Consider the following 18,468-nt stretch of genomic DNA (forward strand, 5'->3'; position numbering starts at 1 on the left):
TTTCTTAAATAAACTGAGACAAGGTACAGTGAATGCCCAAACCAGAAATGAGAAAATCTGCTTTTGAATGAATTTATTTTGCATACTTTCTATTCAGAAGAAATTTCAGTAACTCGCATGTATACTGTATAATAATAAGATGTGGAAGAAACATCTATGACTGCATTGTTTCTCTTTGGAATCGAAAAATATTGTGAAAGAAATACACCCTTAGAAGCCTAAATGTTCTCTGAGCATGACATTGTTCACATAACATTGAGTGACAAACTTCAGCATGAAGTCCCATGCTACTTAGTCTTTACCTTCTCTGCAAAGGAGAACTTGCTTTCAAGAGAATATAAAATGTTTGTTTGAACGTTTCAGTTCAGTGTTGGATCTTATGAATCTCACAGACCAAAAAATATGTACATTTCTGCATTTCATTTTTTCTTTAGCTGCACCAATTATGAAAATGTCAACATTTTAACTTAATATTCAGCATGTTAGATAAATAGATGTCATTGCTCCTAATGATGTCTCTAGCTTTAGGCAAAAGCATAATCAATTGCATTTCAAAGATTACCCATCTTCACAGCTAACATCACTGACACGTTATTGCAATGTGGTGTGGTCTTTACAATAATATTTTCCTTCATTGCCCATTAGCAAGGCTTGAAGATAGTTCACCATGCTGATAAGACACTAGCCAGCTTCTGCAAATGGCAGAAGAGTGTCAATCCCAAGAGCGACGTCAACCCTACACACCACGATGTGGCCGTCCTTCTCACCAGGTATGACAGCAGTTCAGTGCTGTGACTGGCTGTTGTTACGTTGTGGTTTTTTTGGTGATGATGTGTTTTTGTAGGCTCATACCATCATTTAGTTCATCCTGCATAGAGCCCAGTAAAGTGGTATGATGAAAACATGCTGTTTCTGAATCACAGTGTTAATGCAAAAATCACCTAGTGTGAGCGTGTCTGACACTAACACAGAAGAGAATATGAGCTATATTATAAAAGTATGTGGGTAAAGTTATAACAGCTGTACCTTTGAAAGGGATTGTTTTCCGTTTGTTTTCAAAGTAAGTATAACACTGTATGTATGCGTGTGGGTGTTTTATTAGAGAAGCATCTTAGTCAGGAAATTGGGATCTGTACATCCCAAGAGGTTACCAATTTGCAGACCTCAGGTTATTTTCCCGACTTGATCCTCTCAATCACTTCTCTATTCTTTGTTGAGGCAATATACCAAAACAACATAGCATGTAGATGAACATCTCCATAATGACAAATCCTGAAGTAATAATATACAGGTGCAGCTCAGGATGGAAGAGTATTTTGTGAACACAGTGCCATTTATTTTTAAGCTTTAAAGTGTATGATTTTTGAATATTATCTCCGTATTCAATGAGAGACAAAATATTTTTTTACGTGTGAACAAGGGAGGCACGGAAAACTTGAAGGTGATGTCTGAGGTCACACAACTGAGAGAAAAGATTGGGTCTAAGGTCTGCAAAAAGAAGTTTTAAGTTAAAGTCTGTTAGGCAAAAAACCAACAACAACAACAAAAAGAAACTAACAAATAAACCAAACCAAAACAACCAAAACGCACCCCTCAAATAGTGGAGTAAAGAAAAGAGTCAACAAATCTTAAAATGAGAAAAAGAAGTCTCACAGTGATGCATGGTTTACCTCTCCAAATTAACGGACTTCAAATAGTTAACTTGAATGAAACTGAGTTACGGTTGAGTTTAATAAAACATACCTCAAAATGCTGTCAGAGGTGGAGGTTTTAAAACGTTTTCTTATGCAAGCTGACAATGAACGTATGTATTTAGACACTACAGCAACATACATATTGGCTACAAATTATAGCAGTATATCATAGTAGCAGAACGAGTGCATGCTATTGTTGCATATATATTTGTAAAAAAGTTAACACTATACTTTGCTTAAAATGCAAATTAGCACTGATACATTACACAATGGAGACTTACCACCCAGTGTAAGTGATGCTCTACAGTTGGTTTTAAGATCTATTAATGGCACGTCTCTTTTGTGATTCTAGAAAGGACATTTGTGCTGGCATGAATCGTCCGTGTGAAACCTTAGGTTTGTCTCATCTGTCGGGCATGTGTCAACCTCACAGAAGCTGTAACATCAATGAAGATTCTGGCCTTCCGTTGGCTTTCACTATTGCTCATGAACTTGGACACAGGTATAGTTGAAAGTGAAGGGGCGACCCAGCTGAGTTTAATTTATTATTTGTACGTTAATACTCAAATTGACAGACAGAAACAAAACAAGGAGTGAGTTAACGTCTCTGTTAATAGAATCAAAACTGTGTTTGTTTTTTCTAAGCAAAGGAATAAAAAAGGAATTCTTAAGCCTTTGAGGTTTTGTTGTGGTTTAACCCCAAACAGCAGGTGAGCACCACACAGACACTTGCTTACTCTCCCCCAGTGGGATGGGGGAGAGAATTGGAAGACTAAAAGTGGGAAAACGCGTGGGTTGAGATAAAGACAGTTTAATAAGTAAAGCAAAAGCCGCATGTGCAAGCAAAGCAAAACAAGGAATTAATTCACCACTTCCTATTGTCAGGCAGGTGTTCATCCATCTCCAGGAAAGCAGGGCTCCGTCACACGTAACAGTTACTTGGAAAAACAAACTGTCACTCCAAACATCCCCCCCATTCCTTCTTCTTCCCCCAGCTTTATACACTGAGCATGACGTCATATGGCATGGAATATCCCTTTGGTCAGTTGGGCTCAGCTGTCCCGGCTGTCTCCCCTCCCAGCTTTTTGGGTGCCCCCCACCTTCTTGTTGTCAGGCCAGTATGAGAAGCTGAAAAGTCCTTGGCTGCTTAGTAACAACTAAAATATTAGTGTTTTATCAACACTATTCTCATCCTAAATCCAAAACGTAGCACTATACCAGGTTCTAGTAAGAAAATTAACTCTGTCCCAGCTGAAACCAGGACACCTTTGCTTATATTTACAACTATTCAGTCTGCCCCTTTTAACAGAGTCGGCTAGGGTAATAAATCAGGGTGAAATAATCAACCTACAAAGAATTATCACTTAATCATGCTAATTTTTTCAACCGTGTACTGAATTACTGTGCAATTGCTTTAGATGATCTCCAAATCAGTACAAATAATTTACATAAAACATCCCTGTTTCATTATATCAAGGTATTTCAATATTGCATATTAGCTAGAAACCATTTTTAATTCAAGCAGTCAGACTTCAGAGAAATATCAAATCTTTGTTCTCCTTTCCAACAAACAAATAAAGTCACTTTGGGGCATTTCTTAATAACTGGTATCTTCTGTATATTAATATTGCTATTATGGATACGCTTAGGTCAAGTCAACTAAAGTTCCTGGGCATCTAGTTTTGGACATACATAAAATTTTTTTTATGATTGGATATTTTTGCTTGAAACTAGACTTCTTAGTATTACCAATTTCTACGAGTGTTTTGGCTGGTTAACTCATTTATTAAACTCACCTGAAAAAAAATCAGTTTTTTTTAATCAGTTTTGAGACTGGGCTGTTTTCCCCAGGGTAGAGTCTATCTCCTGAATGTTCCAGTTTGGCTATAATGCCTGCCCTTTTCAGCTGGACCAAGTTGCTTGGCTAGGTGACATGTTCATTGCTGTATCTACAATCACATTATTTTCATTATGCAGCCAACCACCAGTCAGGATGAATTGGTATTTCCTTATGGAATTAGAATAATAATAATCTGACACAAAGATTACTCAAGTATTGATCCTATCACCCATTAACTGGCCTTTCTTTATTCAACCCTTCTGTTGCCAGAAAGGAAATAGAATAAGTAAATAATGCTGAAATCATTACGGTTGGATCTGGGTGCTTTGGGTTTAGTTACTTGGTTCCCACAACCTCTTGCTGACAGGGAGTTTTTTTCCTTAATGCTAGTTATCAGAAGACACTTCCCGGTAGAGCTGTGTGTGACCTCCTGGTCTAGCCTGGGTGTCTGGTAGCTCACTGTACTTTGGATGCTGTGAGACAGCGTACTGCTATACTTTCCTCAGAGGCAGGAGCGGTGCAGGGCTGTGCCTGTCAGAATTGTCTCCACAAAGGAAATTGAAAACTCTAGGGTTTGTTGTTAACATGAAACCCTCCTTCCCTCAAGCCAGATTAGAGTAAGTACGGTAAAAAGTTCAAATATGCACAATAGAACTCTGTAAGAACAGGTGAACAGAAAATGAGAAGAAAGCCATGTACCCATTCCTTGGACGATGCCGAAAGTGATCTCTTGCCCATACTGTCCTTCTAGACATTCACTGTCCCCTGTGTCAACCCTGTTCGTGGAAAAGAGCCTGTCAATAAGGGGACACACTTGCTTTTATAGCTATGACCCATTACTGAATTTAATTCAGACCAAAGTCATGCCCTGCTTTTGGAACATTTGAGTCATAGTGCAATTACATTTTCCAGAAACGAAGTCTTCAGTGGTTTGAACTCACTTTGTCTGATCTGTGATTCAATCATGACCTGAGTTAGTTTTCACTGCGTTTTCATAAAAGGACTTAGACACCATCAGATGTTAACAGTGTAGGTGTCAACATCCTCATGTATCAATATCTTTGTATATTATTATTTCAGATAATCTGCTTCACGACGAGATGATGTAGAGGCATGTGTGTTTAATCAGCTGAATCCCACCCGAAATTTTTAATGTTTATGACTTTTACAAGTTTTTGAATAAAGAAATCCCTTAATAAGTCAGAAAAGCTGGAGAGAACCATGTTGGGAAGACCTGCCGTGGAGGTCTGTTTGTAAGGCATAGTTTAAGAAAGCTAAATAGGAAGAAGGACTGGTGGTTGGAGGCTAATTCACTGAACGTTCGGTAATTTGGAAAACAGTATCTCTGTCTCAAAAGAGATTTAAGAAGAAACAAGCAATAGAGACGTGATTTTAAGACAGAGTGTAGCAAAGCCTGATCTTAGCTAAAGTGTACGAGTCTGAAGTAACTGGGATCCACGATCTAGGAAGCTCTTAGCTTTAGCAGCTTAACCATACCTGAGGTTTAAACCATGACTCCCAGCCCAACTGTGCAATAGTGTTTTGACTCCCTTAAAAATACCCCAGAATGTAGCCTGTGGCAATCTGTTCTTCACTTTGTGCCAGACAATATTGCTGTGCATAACAGACATGTTTGAAAGCCTGTTGGAGTGTAGAATTTTTTGTAGGCTTTGGGTCGTATCTTCTATATGTTTTTTTTAGCAAAGGGTATCTACAGCCCACTGGGGAAGAAGCAACCTTAGTGTCTTTTTAAGCACAGTGTGGAACCCATAGATGAGTGTTGTGGTAAGGCCAATCAGCTGGAATTATTAGATGTTGTTAATTTTATCTCCAGTTTTGGTATCCAGCACGATGGAAAAGAGAATGACTGCGAGCCTGTTGGAAAGCGTCCGTATATTATGTCCCGACAGTTGCAGTATGATCCTACTCCACTCACCTGGTCGCAGTGCAGCAAGGAATACATCACACGTTTCCTAGAGTGAGTGATCAGTTTGTAGCATTTCCCTGAAATGAGTACGGTTGTGTATGAGGTGTTTCTGTGGAGTTTAAAGTAAATCCTGTATTATTGAATCCCTAAGCTTATTGCTCAGTTAGTATTTGGGAAAAGCTCCATTGTATTATTGCGTTCTGGAACTGAAGTCAAATCTTGTCGTATTGGCTCAGGTTTGGTGCAGCCTGCAGCTTTTCGCAGTTATCAGGAAGAAGGAAGCCTTTCCATCAAGGACATTGATGGAACATCATAAAGTTTGCCTTTGGCCACGATGATGTGTTCTTGACTTCAATGACTTGTTCAAATTCATTATCATCTTTTTAAGAGCAGCAATATGGTATATCTTTAAGCAGAGGCTGTAGTGTGTTCTAAAGCCACTGTGCAAACCATAATGACCTCATAATATTTCCACTTCTACAAGCTATATTTTGCCTTTGTAACCCTCCCGAACTAGATGGAGTGCTGTTTGTTAGCAGCACTTCAGCACCTCTTAGCTGGAATCTGGACTATTTCCAAAGGCCGTATAAAAAATTACCGTTAAGAATTAGATACTGAAAGTCTGTATAGAAGTGTCAAAAAAAGTGTCATTGTGGTTTGGGTTTTTTTTGATATGCAATTTTGTTCTTTTAGCCGTGGATGGGGATTCTGTCTGGATGATATCCCCCAAAAAGAAGTTTTAAAGTCCCCAGTCATTGCTCCTGGAGTGATTTATGATGTGCATCACCAGTGCCAGCTTCAGTATGGTTCCAATGCTACTTTCTGTGAAGATGTGGACGTAAGTGCTATATGTTTTTCTTCATTTTCCTAATAAGAACTTAAGCTTGTTGAAGAGGGTGGAAGTGCAGCCAGTGAACCTTAGTTGCTAACTACAGATGCAGCATGTTCAGAGTCTCATAGGCCAGATATGCAGTGTTGAAAACACTGTTTTAATTCTGCTTTGCAGATTCTGGAAGTGAGTTTTTGCACTGTTTGCCTTGTATTTTGCAAGACCTGCATGCTGATCTTAGGCAAATTATCAGTGCAGCTTAAATCCCATTTTAAAGATCAAGATGCTTCAAGTTTATAGCTTTCAACTGACCAAATCATTCTGGGAACAAATCTTCAGTTCCTGGAAGAGAACTCAGGAAAAGAGAAATCAGGGTTGTGCTCTATTCCCATATGTCCTGATTTTTCACACTCCTGATGGTCTAACTACTTAAAGGAAATTTCAGTCTGTGTACCTTGAAGAATCTTTATTTTCCCGTCAAACATGAGGTTTTTATGTGGAAATACATAATTTACAAAGTACCCTGGGGTTTGTCTCACAGTACAGCAAAACAGTGTTGTGTGGTGATGCAAGGGAGCAGTATAATCACAGCAGCACAACTCTCTACACGAGCTAGGAGCCACTGCAGAGTAAGAGGCTATATTAGCTAAGGTGCACAGGTGTGGTATTTTAAGTGTACCTAGCATTTTCAGAGCTATTTGGCTCCATGCAGCATTTTTCTACATCGAACAGTTCAGAAACAGTGGTTTCAAGTGCTAGTCTAGCTAAGTGATCACTAATTTTTGCTGTGTTTTGGGCAGCAATATACAGTAAACATTGTAGAGAGCATCCAGCTTGCTCCACATGTTAAACGGGGCTGTGGCAGAAGTGGTGTTATGGCTATCAGCAGAGCTGGAGGGGTTTTTAGGCAAAGTATTGTGCACAGCTGTGGATTGGGGACTGCTGATGTTGACTGTTTATTCCATTCAGATAATTATCTACCCTTCTATTAGGGAGATTATTTCTGATTAATCTTCTCAGCCTTAATAGATAACATGATTACCAATGTTGAACTGCAACTAGTGAATCTGAAGCAGGGATTGAAAGATTGCTTTCATTATCTGCTGTTCCAGTTTCCTCAGTTACTGCAATTTGTCTGTTGGTACAGACAGAAAATTAAAGTATAATTTTGCAGTATTGTTTCATTCTCTCTCTCTTTGAGTTTGAACCTAGTAGACCTTTACATTCAATGTCTCCTGATTAACCAATTTTACAGCTAGACATATGTCAGAAAATTAATCGATATCACCTCATTTTGCATGTTACGGGAAGGCCTGTGTTTTGCAGGTAGCTGCACTGTCAAGGAAAGGAATTGTGAATAGTATGGTCTGCCTGGCATGTTGAATGATCACTATAGTCATTTCGTCTAAGAGATCTGACTGTTCTTTGCCTTTCCACGATTAACTTAACACTTGCTCACTGATCAGGCTACGTTTGTTCTGTAACTTTTAATGTCTGACCAAATTAGATCCGTGGATTCTTTTTGAGAGAAGAATCGACATTTAGCTGAAGATGCCCAGGGGTTCAGTGATAACACTTACAAAGAGTGAGTTTTAGAATTCAGTTAGTGGTTTCCACAAACCATTTAGGTAGGAAGTCCTCCAAGCATCTTGTGAAGTACATAAATATTGTCCCTCTATTAAGGAAAAGAAAAGCAAAATACAGATTAGGGGGAGCAATTTTCCAAGTGGTAAGTAGATCTATAGCTTCCTATAGGGCAGCTTGTAGGAGCTCAAAATCTTTATCTTATTGCCCTCTGTCTCTAAAACTTCCACCGACTGCAGTGAAAGTGTGCTTTTTGGACTTAGGTGAAAAGTGTGTACCACATTGCTGATGATAAAAATCAGTTGCCCTGCAGTGAGTCCATGGTAGAGTCATGAATTTCTGGCTGTTACCTCCAAAAGCACACAGTAAACAGTGCTTTTCCTTGTGCTGTTGTTGTTTCAGTATTGTTAAAGATGGAAAAAAGCTCTGATACATGGAGATCAATATGGAAAAAATCTTGCAAAGCTAAAGAATTTCCTCCATGAACTTTGAAACCTGTGAGTGCACCTCATAAAAATGTAACTGTCAGTGGAAAGCTGTGTTTGGTTTCTGTGCCTTTCTCTGGCATCTGAAGCACAGTACAGGAGTGCATTTCACACACTAAAAAGCACAAAATGTATGCTATATACAAGTGTTAAAAATAAAGGATTAATTTCATAATGAAAGAAAATTCATCAGCCGTAACACTTGGGTAGCTCTGCCATAAGAACCTGACAACGACGGCTTCACAAAGAGTTGCGAAGTAATGCTACTCCTGAACTATAAATAGGGAACTGTGAAACAACCTTTGACTTCTACACATTGCCCTAAAGCAGCTTAAAAGAGCCGAGATGCCATGCCTCAGCCCTTGTATTTCAACTGGAGATTTGAAGTGCTTTGAGATGTTCCGTACTATCATCTTGCTTTTGGGTGTTCTAGATGAAAACCAAGGTGAACACACAATGCAGAAAGTAAATAAAGGGCAACTCTCTCAAAACGGACCATGACCAAGTGTAGCTGTTTTAAATAGAAGCAGGTTAGAAACCAGCAGCCAAGTTTTGCATTTCACACTCAGCCAAATGTTGCTGCTAGCTCACTGGGGATGGAGTTTCACAAGTGCCCAGTTTCTAGGTTGGCTGCCAAACCTGGCACGTCGTTTACTCTGAGAATCCCAGCGGGAGCCGCTAATGGGATCTTTCTTGTTGGCCCCTTTCTCTGATGACACTTGCGTCCCTGCTTCATGGGTAGGTGCTGCCAGCTCTGTTCCCTCTCCCACTGCTGAGCTCTACAGTTCAAACACCCTCAGCCAAGAGCTGGCCCAGAGCCCCCTGGGCTTTTCCTTCTGCTGTTCCAATTGGGAGTGCACAGTCTCTCCGACACACCTGGTTTCTCCAATTTGGAAGTGGTCTTGCACACAAAGCCCTGCTCATTCAGGAGTTCCAAGCATGCAGGGCTCCTGTGTGTCAACCAAAAGAGAAGCGGGTGTGCATGTGAACTGAGGAGGGGGGAATAGCCCTGGGTGTCTGTCCTCGCTCCCTAGAGAGCAGTTCTGATTGAGTGAAGAAGACTTGTTATAAGGTAGCTGTAATGTTTCTTGCCCTGCTGGTTTGGGTGACCCTCAGGAGTTTCTCACCCTTCTGTGGAGTTGGCCGCTGCGTGCAGAGCAGCAGCTGAAATGCTGTGCTTTACTGGCAATGTAGTGCATTAAACTGGCACCAGTTTCTCAGTAACTTAATATGGAAGCATTCACTAACCAGAGCCCTTACTCTGCCCAGCCCACTAGGCTTTTTTCTCTGCCAGCTAGCTTGGACTTCTTCTTTTAGGTCATTTCTTTGACGTCTGCTTGGCTGATGTTTTAAGAGACCTGTGTTTTGCTCTCTTTTTCCTCATCCGGTTTTGGGACCTCCATGCATATTAAGCTGGCTGTTGTACTTGGAGACATGACATTGTTTTTACTTACCTGGCTAGCTTCTCTAACCTTTGATTTCAATGTATTATTTCAGGCAGACAGCAATGCAAAACTGAACATTGTATTCATTAGTACTCATTAAATGAAAATAACACAAGCTCTGTTCACAGTAGTGCGCTATACACAGTAGCGCGCAAACTTTGTAAAGCCATTTTTCCAGTGTGTAGCTGGGAGCTGAGCAGCCAGTGAGGAGAATATTTAAACTCACATAGTTCAGATGATTCACTTGATAGAAAGTATTCACCATTTCGTAGTTGTCAAATACTCCCTCCTTGTACACTAATGAGGAGTGCCTAAATTTGGACCCTTGGTGGGGCCTAACTTGTGGATAACCCTGAACATCTGCTTCTGGAAATGCAGAAAATCAGGCTGTGTAAATGGATGTACAGAACTGTGGGAGACTTTTGAGAACCTTGGCCATAGGAGTTCAACTCTGCTTCAGACTGCTGCAGTTTTCTTTCTTTTCCAGAACCTTTGCCAAACACTCTGGTGCTCGGTGAAAGGCTCCTGCCGCTCCAAACTGGATGCAGCTGCAGATGGAACTCGGTGCGGAGAAAACAAGGTGACGGTGTGGGCCACACTGCCTGCAAGCTGCACTGCCTGCGAAGGGCAGTGGAGGAACTGCGAGTAGCTCTGCCATTGTTTAGCATGAAGGAGGGGCATCCTGTGACATCTCCGTTTACATTTCCACATTTCCACTTAAGTTTTTTGTGGACCTTCAGGGACTGAAACAACAAATAATTCACAATAACATTTTCCTGCAACAGCGATCTTAAGCTGTTTGTCCTTTCTCTTCTCTCTTCAGTGGTGCTTCTCTGGTGAGTGCATTACGGTAGGCAAGACTCCTGAAGCAATCCATGGCGGATGGGGTGTTTGGTCGTCCTGGTCCCATTGCACAAGGACATGTGGGGCAGGAGTTCAGAGCGCAGAGAGACCATGCGATAACCCAGAGTAAGCTGAGTGCACAATCTTTTCTTACCTTTTGTTCAAGATCTTTGAGGTACTTATGACATTGGAAGCTCTTTTGTGTGAGACTGTTATCAGCAGGTGCCACAGCAAGACAGACACTGAACACCTCTCCTTCCCAGTTAAGTATATCTGAGTGAAATTCAGTTGGCTCGCCTTTTTATCATTATCTTCTTCTTTAATCCTTACCCTCCATGGAGCTTATTTCTATACGAAATGAAAAAAATCGTGTTATTTAGCATTCAGGCTTTGCCAAAATAATAGAAACGTTGCTTTAATAGTACTGCCATGAATAAATCAATGTCCTCAAACTTTGGGTGAGAACAATAGCTAGGAATCTGTTCCTGAGGGAAATCAAGGACTCACCTTTCATGTTTTGTTCTAGTCATCAGCTTTGTTTGAACTTCAGACATATGAGTTCATAGGTAAAGAATGTGAAAGGCAGAATTTTCTAAAACGTATCTGAGTTTGTGAAGACCCTACATCTCATTTTCAGAAATCGCTAAGAGGGTGCCTAACAGCAGAAATCACTTGGCTTTTCTGGAAGAACTGTCAAACATTCTGGAAAATACAGTATTTTGGGAGAGTTGATTTGATAAGGTAATTTATTGTGAGCTAAACCAGGCAATGTACCAAGAACTTCTTTGGGATACAAGGTTTGTCTAAATCTCTGTGCTCCCTACTGACATATTTAGGTACTTGAGCACGTGAATGGTATCTCTACCTTGTCAAGGATTCAGATTCACCTTGTTATCCCATTGGAACCTGCAAGACATTGCTCCTTTAACATTGTTTTTTACCCGGAATCTTATGTCCCAATCTCAATGTTCCTTTTCTAGACCACAGTTTGGAGGAGACTACTGCACAGGAGAAAGGAAACGCTATCGCATGTGTAACATTAGCCCCTGTCGCAAAGGCCTGCCAACCTTTCGTCAGATGCAGTGCAGTGAATTTGATACAGTTCCCTACCAGAATGAATTCTACCACTGGGTGCCCGTTTATAACACAGGTACGAAGCTACAATTTTTTTAGTGTCTTGTACAAGAAGTCGAATTACAGGCCTATGAGAAACCTCTATGAGGGCAAGAAGTCACTGAATTATAAGTCTTTTAATTAATTAGGGAGAAAAATCTGGTGTGCTTGCATATGCAGGTGTACCTTTTGTGTATACACAAAGGCAGTGGTCATCCTCTACTCATGGATGTCTTTGCAAAAGTGTAGTGATAATGGCTGTGAGTGTAACTACCCAGTTCCTGGAGAGGTACTGCACTAAGAAACGCTGTTGAAGTCACATCTATACTAATTGTTTGGGATAGACCTAAAAAATCTTTTCTAGTATCAACTGCAGAACAAGAAGTACAGTGTGTAGCATAGAGCCGCATGTTTGGGCCTGCAGGCATCACTGCACCCAGTAAGCAGAGCTCCTCTGCTGCACAAACATGGCTTTACTATTTCCAAACTCAGTTCTACGTGGTAAGTGTACCTGGCACCACACAGAGGAAGTAATGCCTCAGCACGTTCGATATTGTACTGCCCTGTATTGTAGAGACAGAATTGATGCCTCTTCCTTATAATTTGCTTTGTACCAGCTAGCTACTAAATACAGGGGCAGTAGTTATTACCATGCAGTTTGATTCTCAATGTATGCCTAAATGTAAGGAGTAGATTTTCCAGCAGAAGCCAGCAATATTTTTTTTTAATGAAAATATTAACCAGGTAGTGAAGTGAAGCTCAAGACTCAACCTTCAATTTTGTTTGCCAACGGTATTTTCAGCATGTTCATTGCATTTTCACAGTTATTGGCAGGTCTGAATGGGTTTCCTAAATTTCAGCTACAGTTTCAATTTCATCTATCAAATACGCCATCGAAGATGAACCTGGAGCAGACAGGCTTCCAGGAAAATTTTTCACGAAAGAAAATATGGACGATAGAAAAAGACTTTCAGAAGGACTGTCAGTAAAACAAAAATGGTAAATGCTAGCAGCCTAAGACTTAGTCCAAAGACAAACTCATAAACCATTTTCTGCAGTCACCAGTCACTGAAATTGGGATTCTAGCCCTCTCTGTTACTCACATGTATCACCGCAGAGTACAGCCTTACTGTTCATGTCCTCTCTAGGGCAGTGCTACAGAACTGGTAGTTCTGCATGTGCATTTGTTGCAGAAAGTCTGCTTTTAAAGGGCATCAAGAATCATGAATCAAATGCTTCCTGCACACTGGAAGGCAGGCCAGTGGTATGTCCCTGCCATATATAAATAGAGCTTATTGGAGCTTTACAGACAAACCACTTATCTTTACAATGCTGGGTTGTTGACCCTGATATATTTCATCTGGAAAATCCTGGGTTTCAGTGACTTTTTGAAAAATCCTTCAAATACCATGCAAGTATTTTTTCTGTGGCTTAAAAAGCTTTTTGACTGCTTTCACCTGTTTTCTCAGCAGCCAGAATTTCAGTCTAGAGTTACATGTCTACGCCATGATCTGTGAGGTCCTTAACATTTGTAACTTCATTCTTACATTCCATTAACAGCATTCGAAGTATTTTCTTGCTGCTAAACTCTAACGTACAAAAGTCCTGGCTTCCTCAGATAGGCAGCCTCTCCTAGGAGCACTCATCTAGCCAGGGAGTTGGCCAAACGCTGTGCTGATCCTTCATCTGACATCATCATTGTATGATTGAGGGTGGGGGCGTATCATGGGCACACTGCTTCCAGTTTTGTCCAGCCGGTGTTACGTACTGCACTGAAATACATCTGAGAGTTTTCTTCCCATCTCATTTTCAAGTTTTCATTCCCCTTCCACTGGTTGCTAAAGGTATCCTGGGCAAAACAACTTCAAATAGACTCATGAAACAGTGCTGTCGCTGTGAGATGGAGCATTTTGAGCCTTTTTTGTGAGCGTTTCCCCTAAACAAACCAAGACTTTCAACAGAAACAAACCAACAGCCTCTTTTAAACCCCCCACAAAAAAAAGAGATGGTATTTCAGGGCTCTGGAGACTTAATCACCGTGTCCACCATATGTCCACCAGTCTTCATCGGTGTACACTGGCTTCACTTACTTTTTCCCTCGGTTTCAAAGACTTTTCACAACACTCTGGTGCTACTTTAGCTTGCTGCCAAGAAAGTTTTGGCTTCTGTTTTATTATCACGCATTTTAAATCTTGTGCTGCACATGAGGTATATGGGGAAACACAAACCCACAGTGCACATAACGGTTTTTGTCTGGAAGCATCTAGTTGAGGAGATGAAACCCTGAGCTAGACATTTGTGACATTTTAGACATTCTGTGTTCCTTCATCCTGCTGGAAAAACAATAAATGGTCTAGATGGTCACAGTTCTGTCTCCTGGCTTTAATTTCATAGCTTACATAAGCCAGTTCTAATGAATGTCACATAATTAAACACTGTTGTAATGTTCTTTTCTGTTATGTAAATTGTACCTTCAGAAGAGAACAAAGACTCTTTTTTGAATAGCTTATGATTTAATATAAGGTGAGATGCCACAAGCAACTTTAACAAGCAACCTGGCAGAAAAGCCGTGAATGACATCTGGCTGTTACCCAGGCTAACTATATTTAAGGTTCCAATTGAGTTTTTCCCTTCTGTTTTATGTGAGTTTGGGCCTGTTGGGGAACTTGCATAGTCCCATTGTGGTTTTTCCCCGGACCACAGAAACCCATGTGCTCAAGCTGGAACACCTGAGTATCCCTGGGAGTCTCAACATGAAGGGGACTTCCAGGTTCAAGGGTTCCAGGTTCAAAGCATCTCACAGCTCTGGATTTTCTGAATTGTTCTCATGACCCAGGCCCCTGCTTTTACACTTTAGTCAGACTTTGGTGGTAATCTACTTCTCTTGCCATCAGGCTGACCCCACATTTATTTATTTCATATCTTTTGACAAATTACGTTTATCTGAATCTGATAGCTTCTCAGGGCTTAACTTCCATGTAATAAGTATGAGTCCTTCATTGAATCATATAAATACTTTTTTTTTTCTCAATCAGTGCCAGGATCATCTCATGTACTGGCAGATAGGGGTTATGTTGCTAAAGTGTTTTACATTTCATATTTTTTCTAAAATATGTCTGTGTATCAAGTAAGATTTATACTGGCACCATCACAGGGGCTGAGCTAACAACGTGAGATAGTGTTTCTGCTGCCACTGCTGTGAAATTAAAATTTCTCTTGGAGTTCCAAACTTTGTTAAAGTGATGAAGTAGCTTCACCTCAGCCTTTTTTTCCCTGTTTTATCTGTGTTTGGTAATTGTGTTTTCTAATTTTCTTTGTTTTGTATCTCCTCATCCAGTTCTGAGTTCTCACAGAGGTGAGGGCTTGAAGAGGCCCACCACTTTTCTTCTTGTGAAGTAGGAAAAAATATTGAAGCCTTATCATCTGCTGGCAGACACATTAATCACATCCTTCTCAGTCAGGTTAAGCTGGATCCTTCCTGCATGTGAACTCATGGGAGTCAGCTGTGAGGGCAACAAATACAAATTAGGAAGGGAATATGTCCCTTTCTAGTTATCTTCACGTTGTTCTGTTTACACTTGGTGAATCTGAGATCCATTATAATACACACAGGGGAAAAAAAATCATATGCCTGAATTTTGGGATTTTTACTCAGCTTTGCTGGCTTGCTTCTTCAGTCCCCTTCTGATTACATGTAAGTCACTGGGGCACTTATGGAAGTTCTGTGGCTTGGGATTTCATTACGTCTGGGTTTCTTCTATGTATTAGGGGATTGATCTTGTCCCTATTCAAATCGGCAGCATAATCTTGGTTCAGGCTGTGGGCACTATGGATAAAAACCAGGATGTAATTTTTCTAGGCTGCTGAGAGTTGGTGGCAGATCAGCTAAAATCTTCTCTCCAGATAGGAGCAATGCAGTGCCAGAAGGATGCAGCCAAGCTGGAGGAGGTTTACAGGAAAGCAACATGGGAGTCAAATGATTTGAAAAACATAGTTTATGGGAAAGGCTGAGAAAAGCAAGTTTTAGTCTAGAAAAGAGAAGGTGGAGTGAGTTAGATGACAACTGCTTGAAGAGAGTTTCTAAGGGTATATAGCATGCATATACTGAGAGTTCACAGATTGGATGTAGTATTTCATGCATATGCCGGATTGCAAAAATTTCTGTATATTTTGGCCTAAAAGTTACTAAGATGACAGCCTTTTTGTTAAAGTCTCACCATGAAGTAACCAAACTTGCTGAAGTAAATGAAACTAAACCAGCTGATATAATGAGGTCCTTTTGAGCAACCCTAGCACTCATGTTGGTATCAGTTTAGTCTATTTAGATTTTGAGGACTGAAACAAGATTTAGAAAATCTGAATTCAATGCCAGCCTTTCTTTCAAGTTCTTCCATCATTTTGGGAAATTTGTTTATTTTCCTTGTGTGTCAGTTCTCTATCTGAAAATAGGAGCTAAAAGAACTTTCTACATCTGTATCTGTTTTGTGTTTAAAATGCTAGGCTTTTTGAGGACAGCAGGTGATTCTGGTGTTGTTTATTTATAGTCCTAGAATAACGGAGCCCTGTTCTTTTGTCAGGTCCCTGAGCTCAGCTGTAAAAAGATAATAAAGATAGATAAGTAAATAATTTGAGAAAATGAATGGCTAATACAGTGCTAGGATAATTTCCTCAGTGGTGCCCTAACCACCGTTCTGTGCAGATGAAATATCAAAATAACTTTGAGAATGATGGCAGTAGTATAAATATTGTATAGGATTGAGATTGTGGGGAGGGAGCAATATCCTCTCACTGCCAGTGGGGCTCAGTAGAAAACCAACGGGAAGAAAATCAATACAAAATCTGTGGGTACAGGTAGGATCTAATTTTAGATCAGCTACTACAATTAGGAAAACCAGGAAAGCTTTCATGCCTAGAAAGCCCTTCTTTCCATCACAAACCTTTGCAAGTCTGAAAGTTTGCTTGTTATTTATATAACTTTTTATTTTGGCTTAGTAAGGGGGTTACCTTGCTCTGCAAACTTTATCTGAGTTATATACAGAGAGCATCATAGTTATGACAGGAAGATGTCAGCAGTCAGCACTACCTGCTTTTTCTTGCACAGTGGTTTCTGAAATGAAATTGGATACCATCTTGCTCGTTATGTCAACACACAGCAAGGGAGGAGATCGAGATATTAAACCGCTGCTCTACATATTTCATTATGAACAATGTAAAAGCTGAAGTGGCTTTATACAAAGTCTGTATCCATCAGGATTGATTCTGAGCAGGTAACAGACTAGCTGGAATTCTGGGATTCTCCTTTCCATAAGCGTATTGTGCTTTGTGTTTAAAAAATGGTGCGTTGAGAAGATAAGTAAGGTGAAACAAAATTTAGAGCACTAAAGTAATCACATTAGCCACATGGCCAGAAAAAGATTTCTGCAGATAGAAGTAAAATTACTTGTATGGCTTATCATGACAGCCCTTATCAGAACAACTGATGGACGTTGCGGCTGGCAGCTTTGTCAGAGGAACTGAGAGCTGATAAGGATTACAAACTTTATGTTCTTGCCTGAGACTCTTTTGTAGAATCTCCCTCTATGTTCTTCATCATGACTCACATCACTTTGAATTCCACCAGTTTTATAACCTTGGTCCTCCGCCTCTAATCACTCTGCTGCCCTTTACGAAAGCATCTTTGTTTGAGAAGCCACAAGCACATCATTGTTGTCAGTCCTAAAATGCCATTTTGGCTCTACTGACAAGTGGGAAAACACTAAACTCCTCATTAAAGTTTTGGATTTCCTTTAGTGTCCCTTGTTTATTTTTTGGATCCCAGTTCTGCAGAGATCCTGTTTACGTGAATGACAGTCACAGTTTTAAAGCTCAGGCTGTGTGGGATTCAGTCCTTGAGCTCCAAGCTCTTTGGGGGCAGGAGCTGCTCTCACTTTTGCGTGCTGCATGGTGCTGTGTATGTACTGGTGCTATACAGACCAGAGCAATGAAAGCAAGTTTCCCTGTTCCAAAGAATAAACCCTTTTGTAGATTATTTAGTTTCTTTGCATTAGCAAAAGTTTGAATTTCTCCTCCTGTTACTAGAAATTCCTCTAATGTAAAACACAGTTCTTTGTATAACACAAGCCAGGGCAACTAAGGAGGAAGAGGAGGAAAAGGGAGAAAGACATTCATTAGCCAGGATGTGGAAGATGTATAGTTACCTTGCATCCCTCTGAGACTGAGGGAGCGGCTTTTGTTGTCTCTGTCAGGCGCAGGATGAAACTGTCACTCAGCAGAGGCACCTCTGCAGCACACAGGGAGATTGTATTAAAATGGCTCAATAATGGTGCCTTGAAAGCCCTACTGACTGGCAGTTTTAAGGCCCACTGCTTTGCTCAGCAAAGCATTTCAGCTTGCTGAGCCTGAACAAATTGCTTTAGCACCTGGCTAGACTGGAGTCTTGGAATAGACCAAAACCAGAAGACAGGTCCTCTGTTGCTGTCCCTCATTGACATGACAGTGGATGATTTTTTTTTTCTGGGTCAGATAGCTCTGTCTCTGATGGAGCCTTTCCAGGGAGTGATATAATGGCAGGGATTATATCTGTCTTTGCTTTGCCCTTGGTTTCAGTTCTAACTCATCTTCCATGTACACAACTTATTTACCAAACTTGTGTGCTTTGACTCTCCTAAGCCTGAATTTTAAAATTTCCCATTCCCAAGGGCCAGTGTC

At 40.5% G+C, this 18,468-nt stretch overlaps 1 protein-coding gene across 2 annotated transcripts in view; it reads left to right on the forward strand.

Annotated features, from left to right (window-relative positions):
• ADAMTS12 (ADAM metallopeptidase with thrombospondin type 1 motif 12) overlaps positions 1-18,468 on the forward strand; it is a 168,228-nt gene that overhangs the window by 92,643 nt on the left and 57,117 nt on the right. For both annotated transcript variants that reach the window (XM_054185127.1, XM_054185126.1), the window contains exons 6-12: positions 646-770; positions 2,047-2,196; positions 5,369-5,512; positions 6,155-6,299; positions 10,292-10,384; positions 10,628-10,773; positions 11,628-11,797. In XM_054185127.1, the coding sequence (XP_054041102.1) occupies positions 646-770; positions 2,047-2,196; positions 5,369-5,512; positions 6,155-6,299; positions 10,292-10,384; positions 10,628-10,773; positions 11,628-11,797 (973 nt within the window). The remainder of the gene's footprint in view (positions 1-645; positions 771-2,046; positions 2,197-5,368; positions 5,513-6,154; positions 6,300-10,291; positions 10,385-10,627; positions 10,774-11,627; positions 11,798-18,468) is intronic.

The sequence above is a fragment of the Rissa tridactyla genome, chromosome Z (assembly GCF_028500815.1).
Source record: "Rissa tridactyla isolate bRisTri1 chromosome Z, bRisTri1.patW.cur.20221130, whole genome shotgun sequence".
NCBI lineage: Eukaryota > Metazoa > Chordata > Aves > Charadriiformes > Laridae > Rissa > Rissa tridactyla.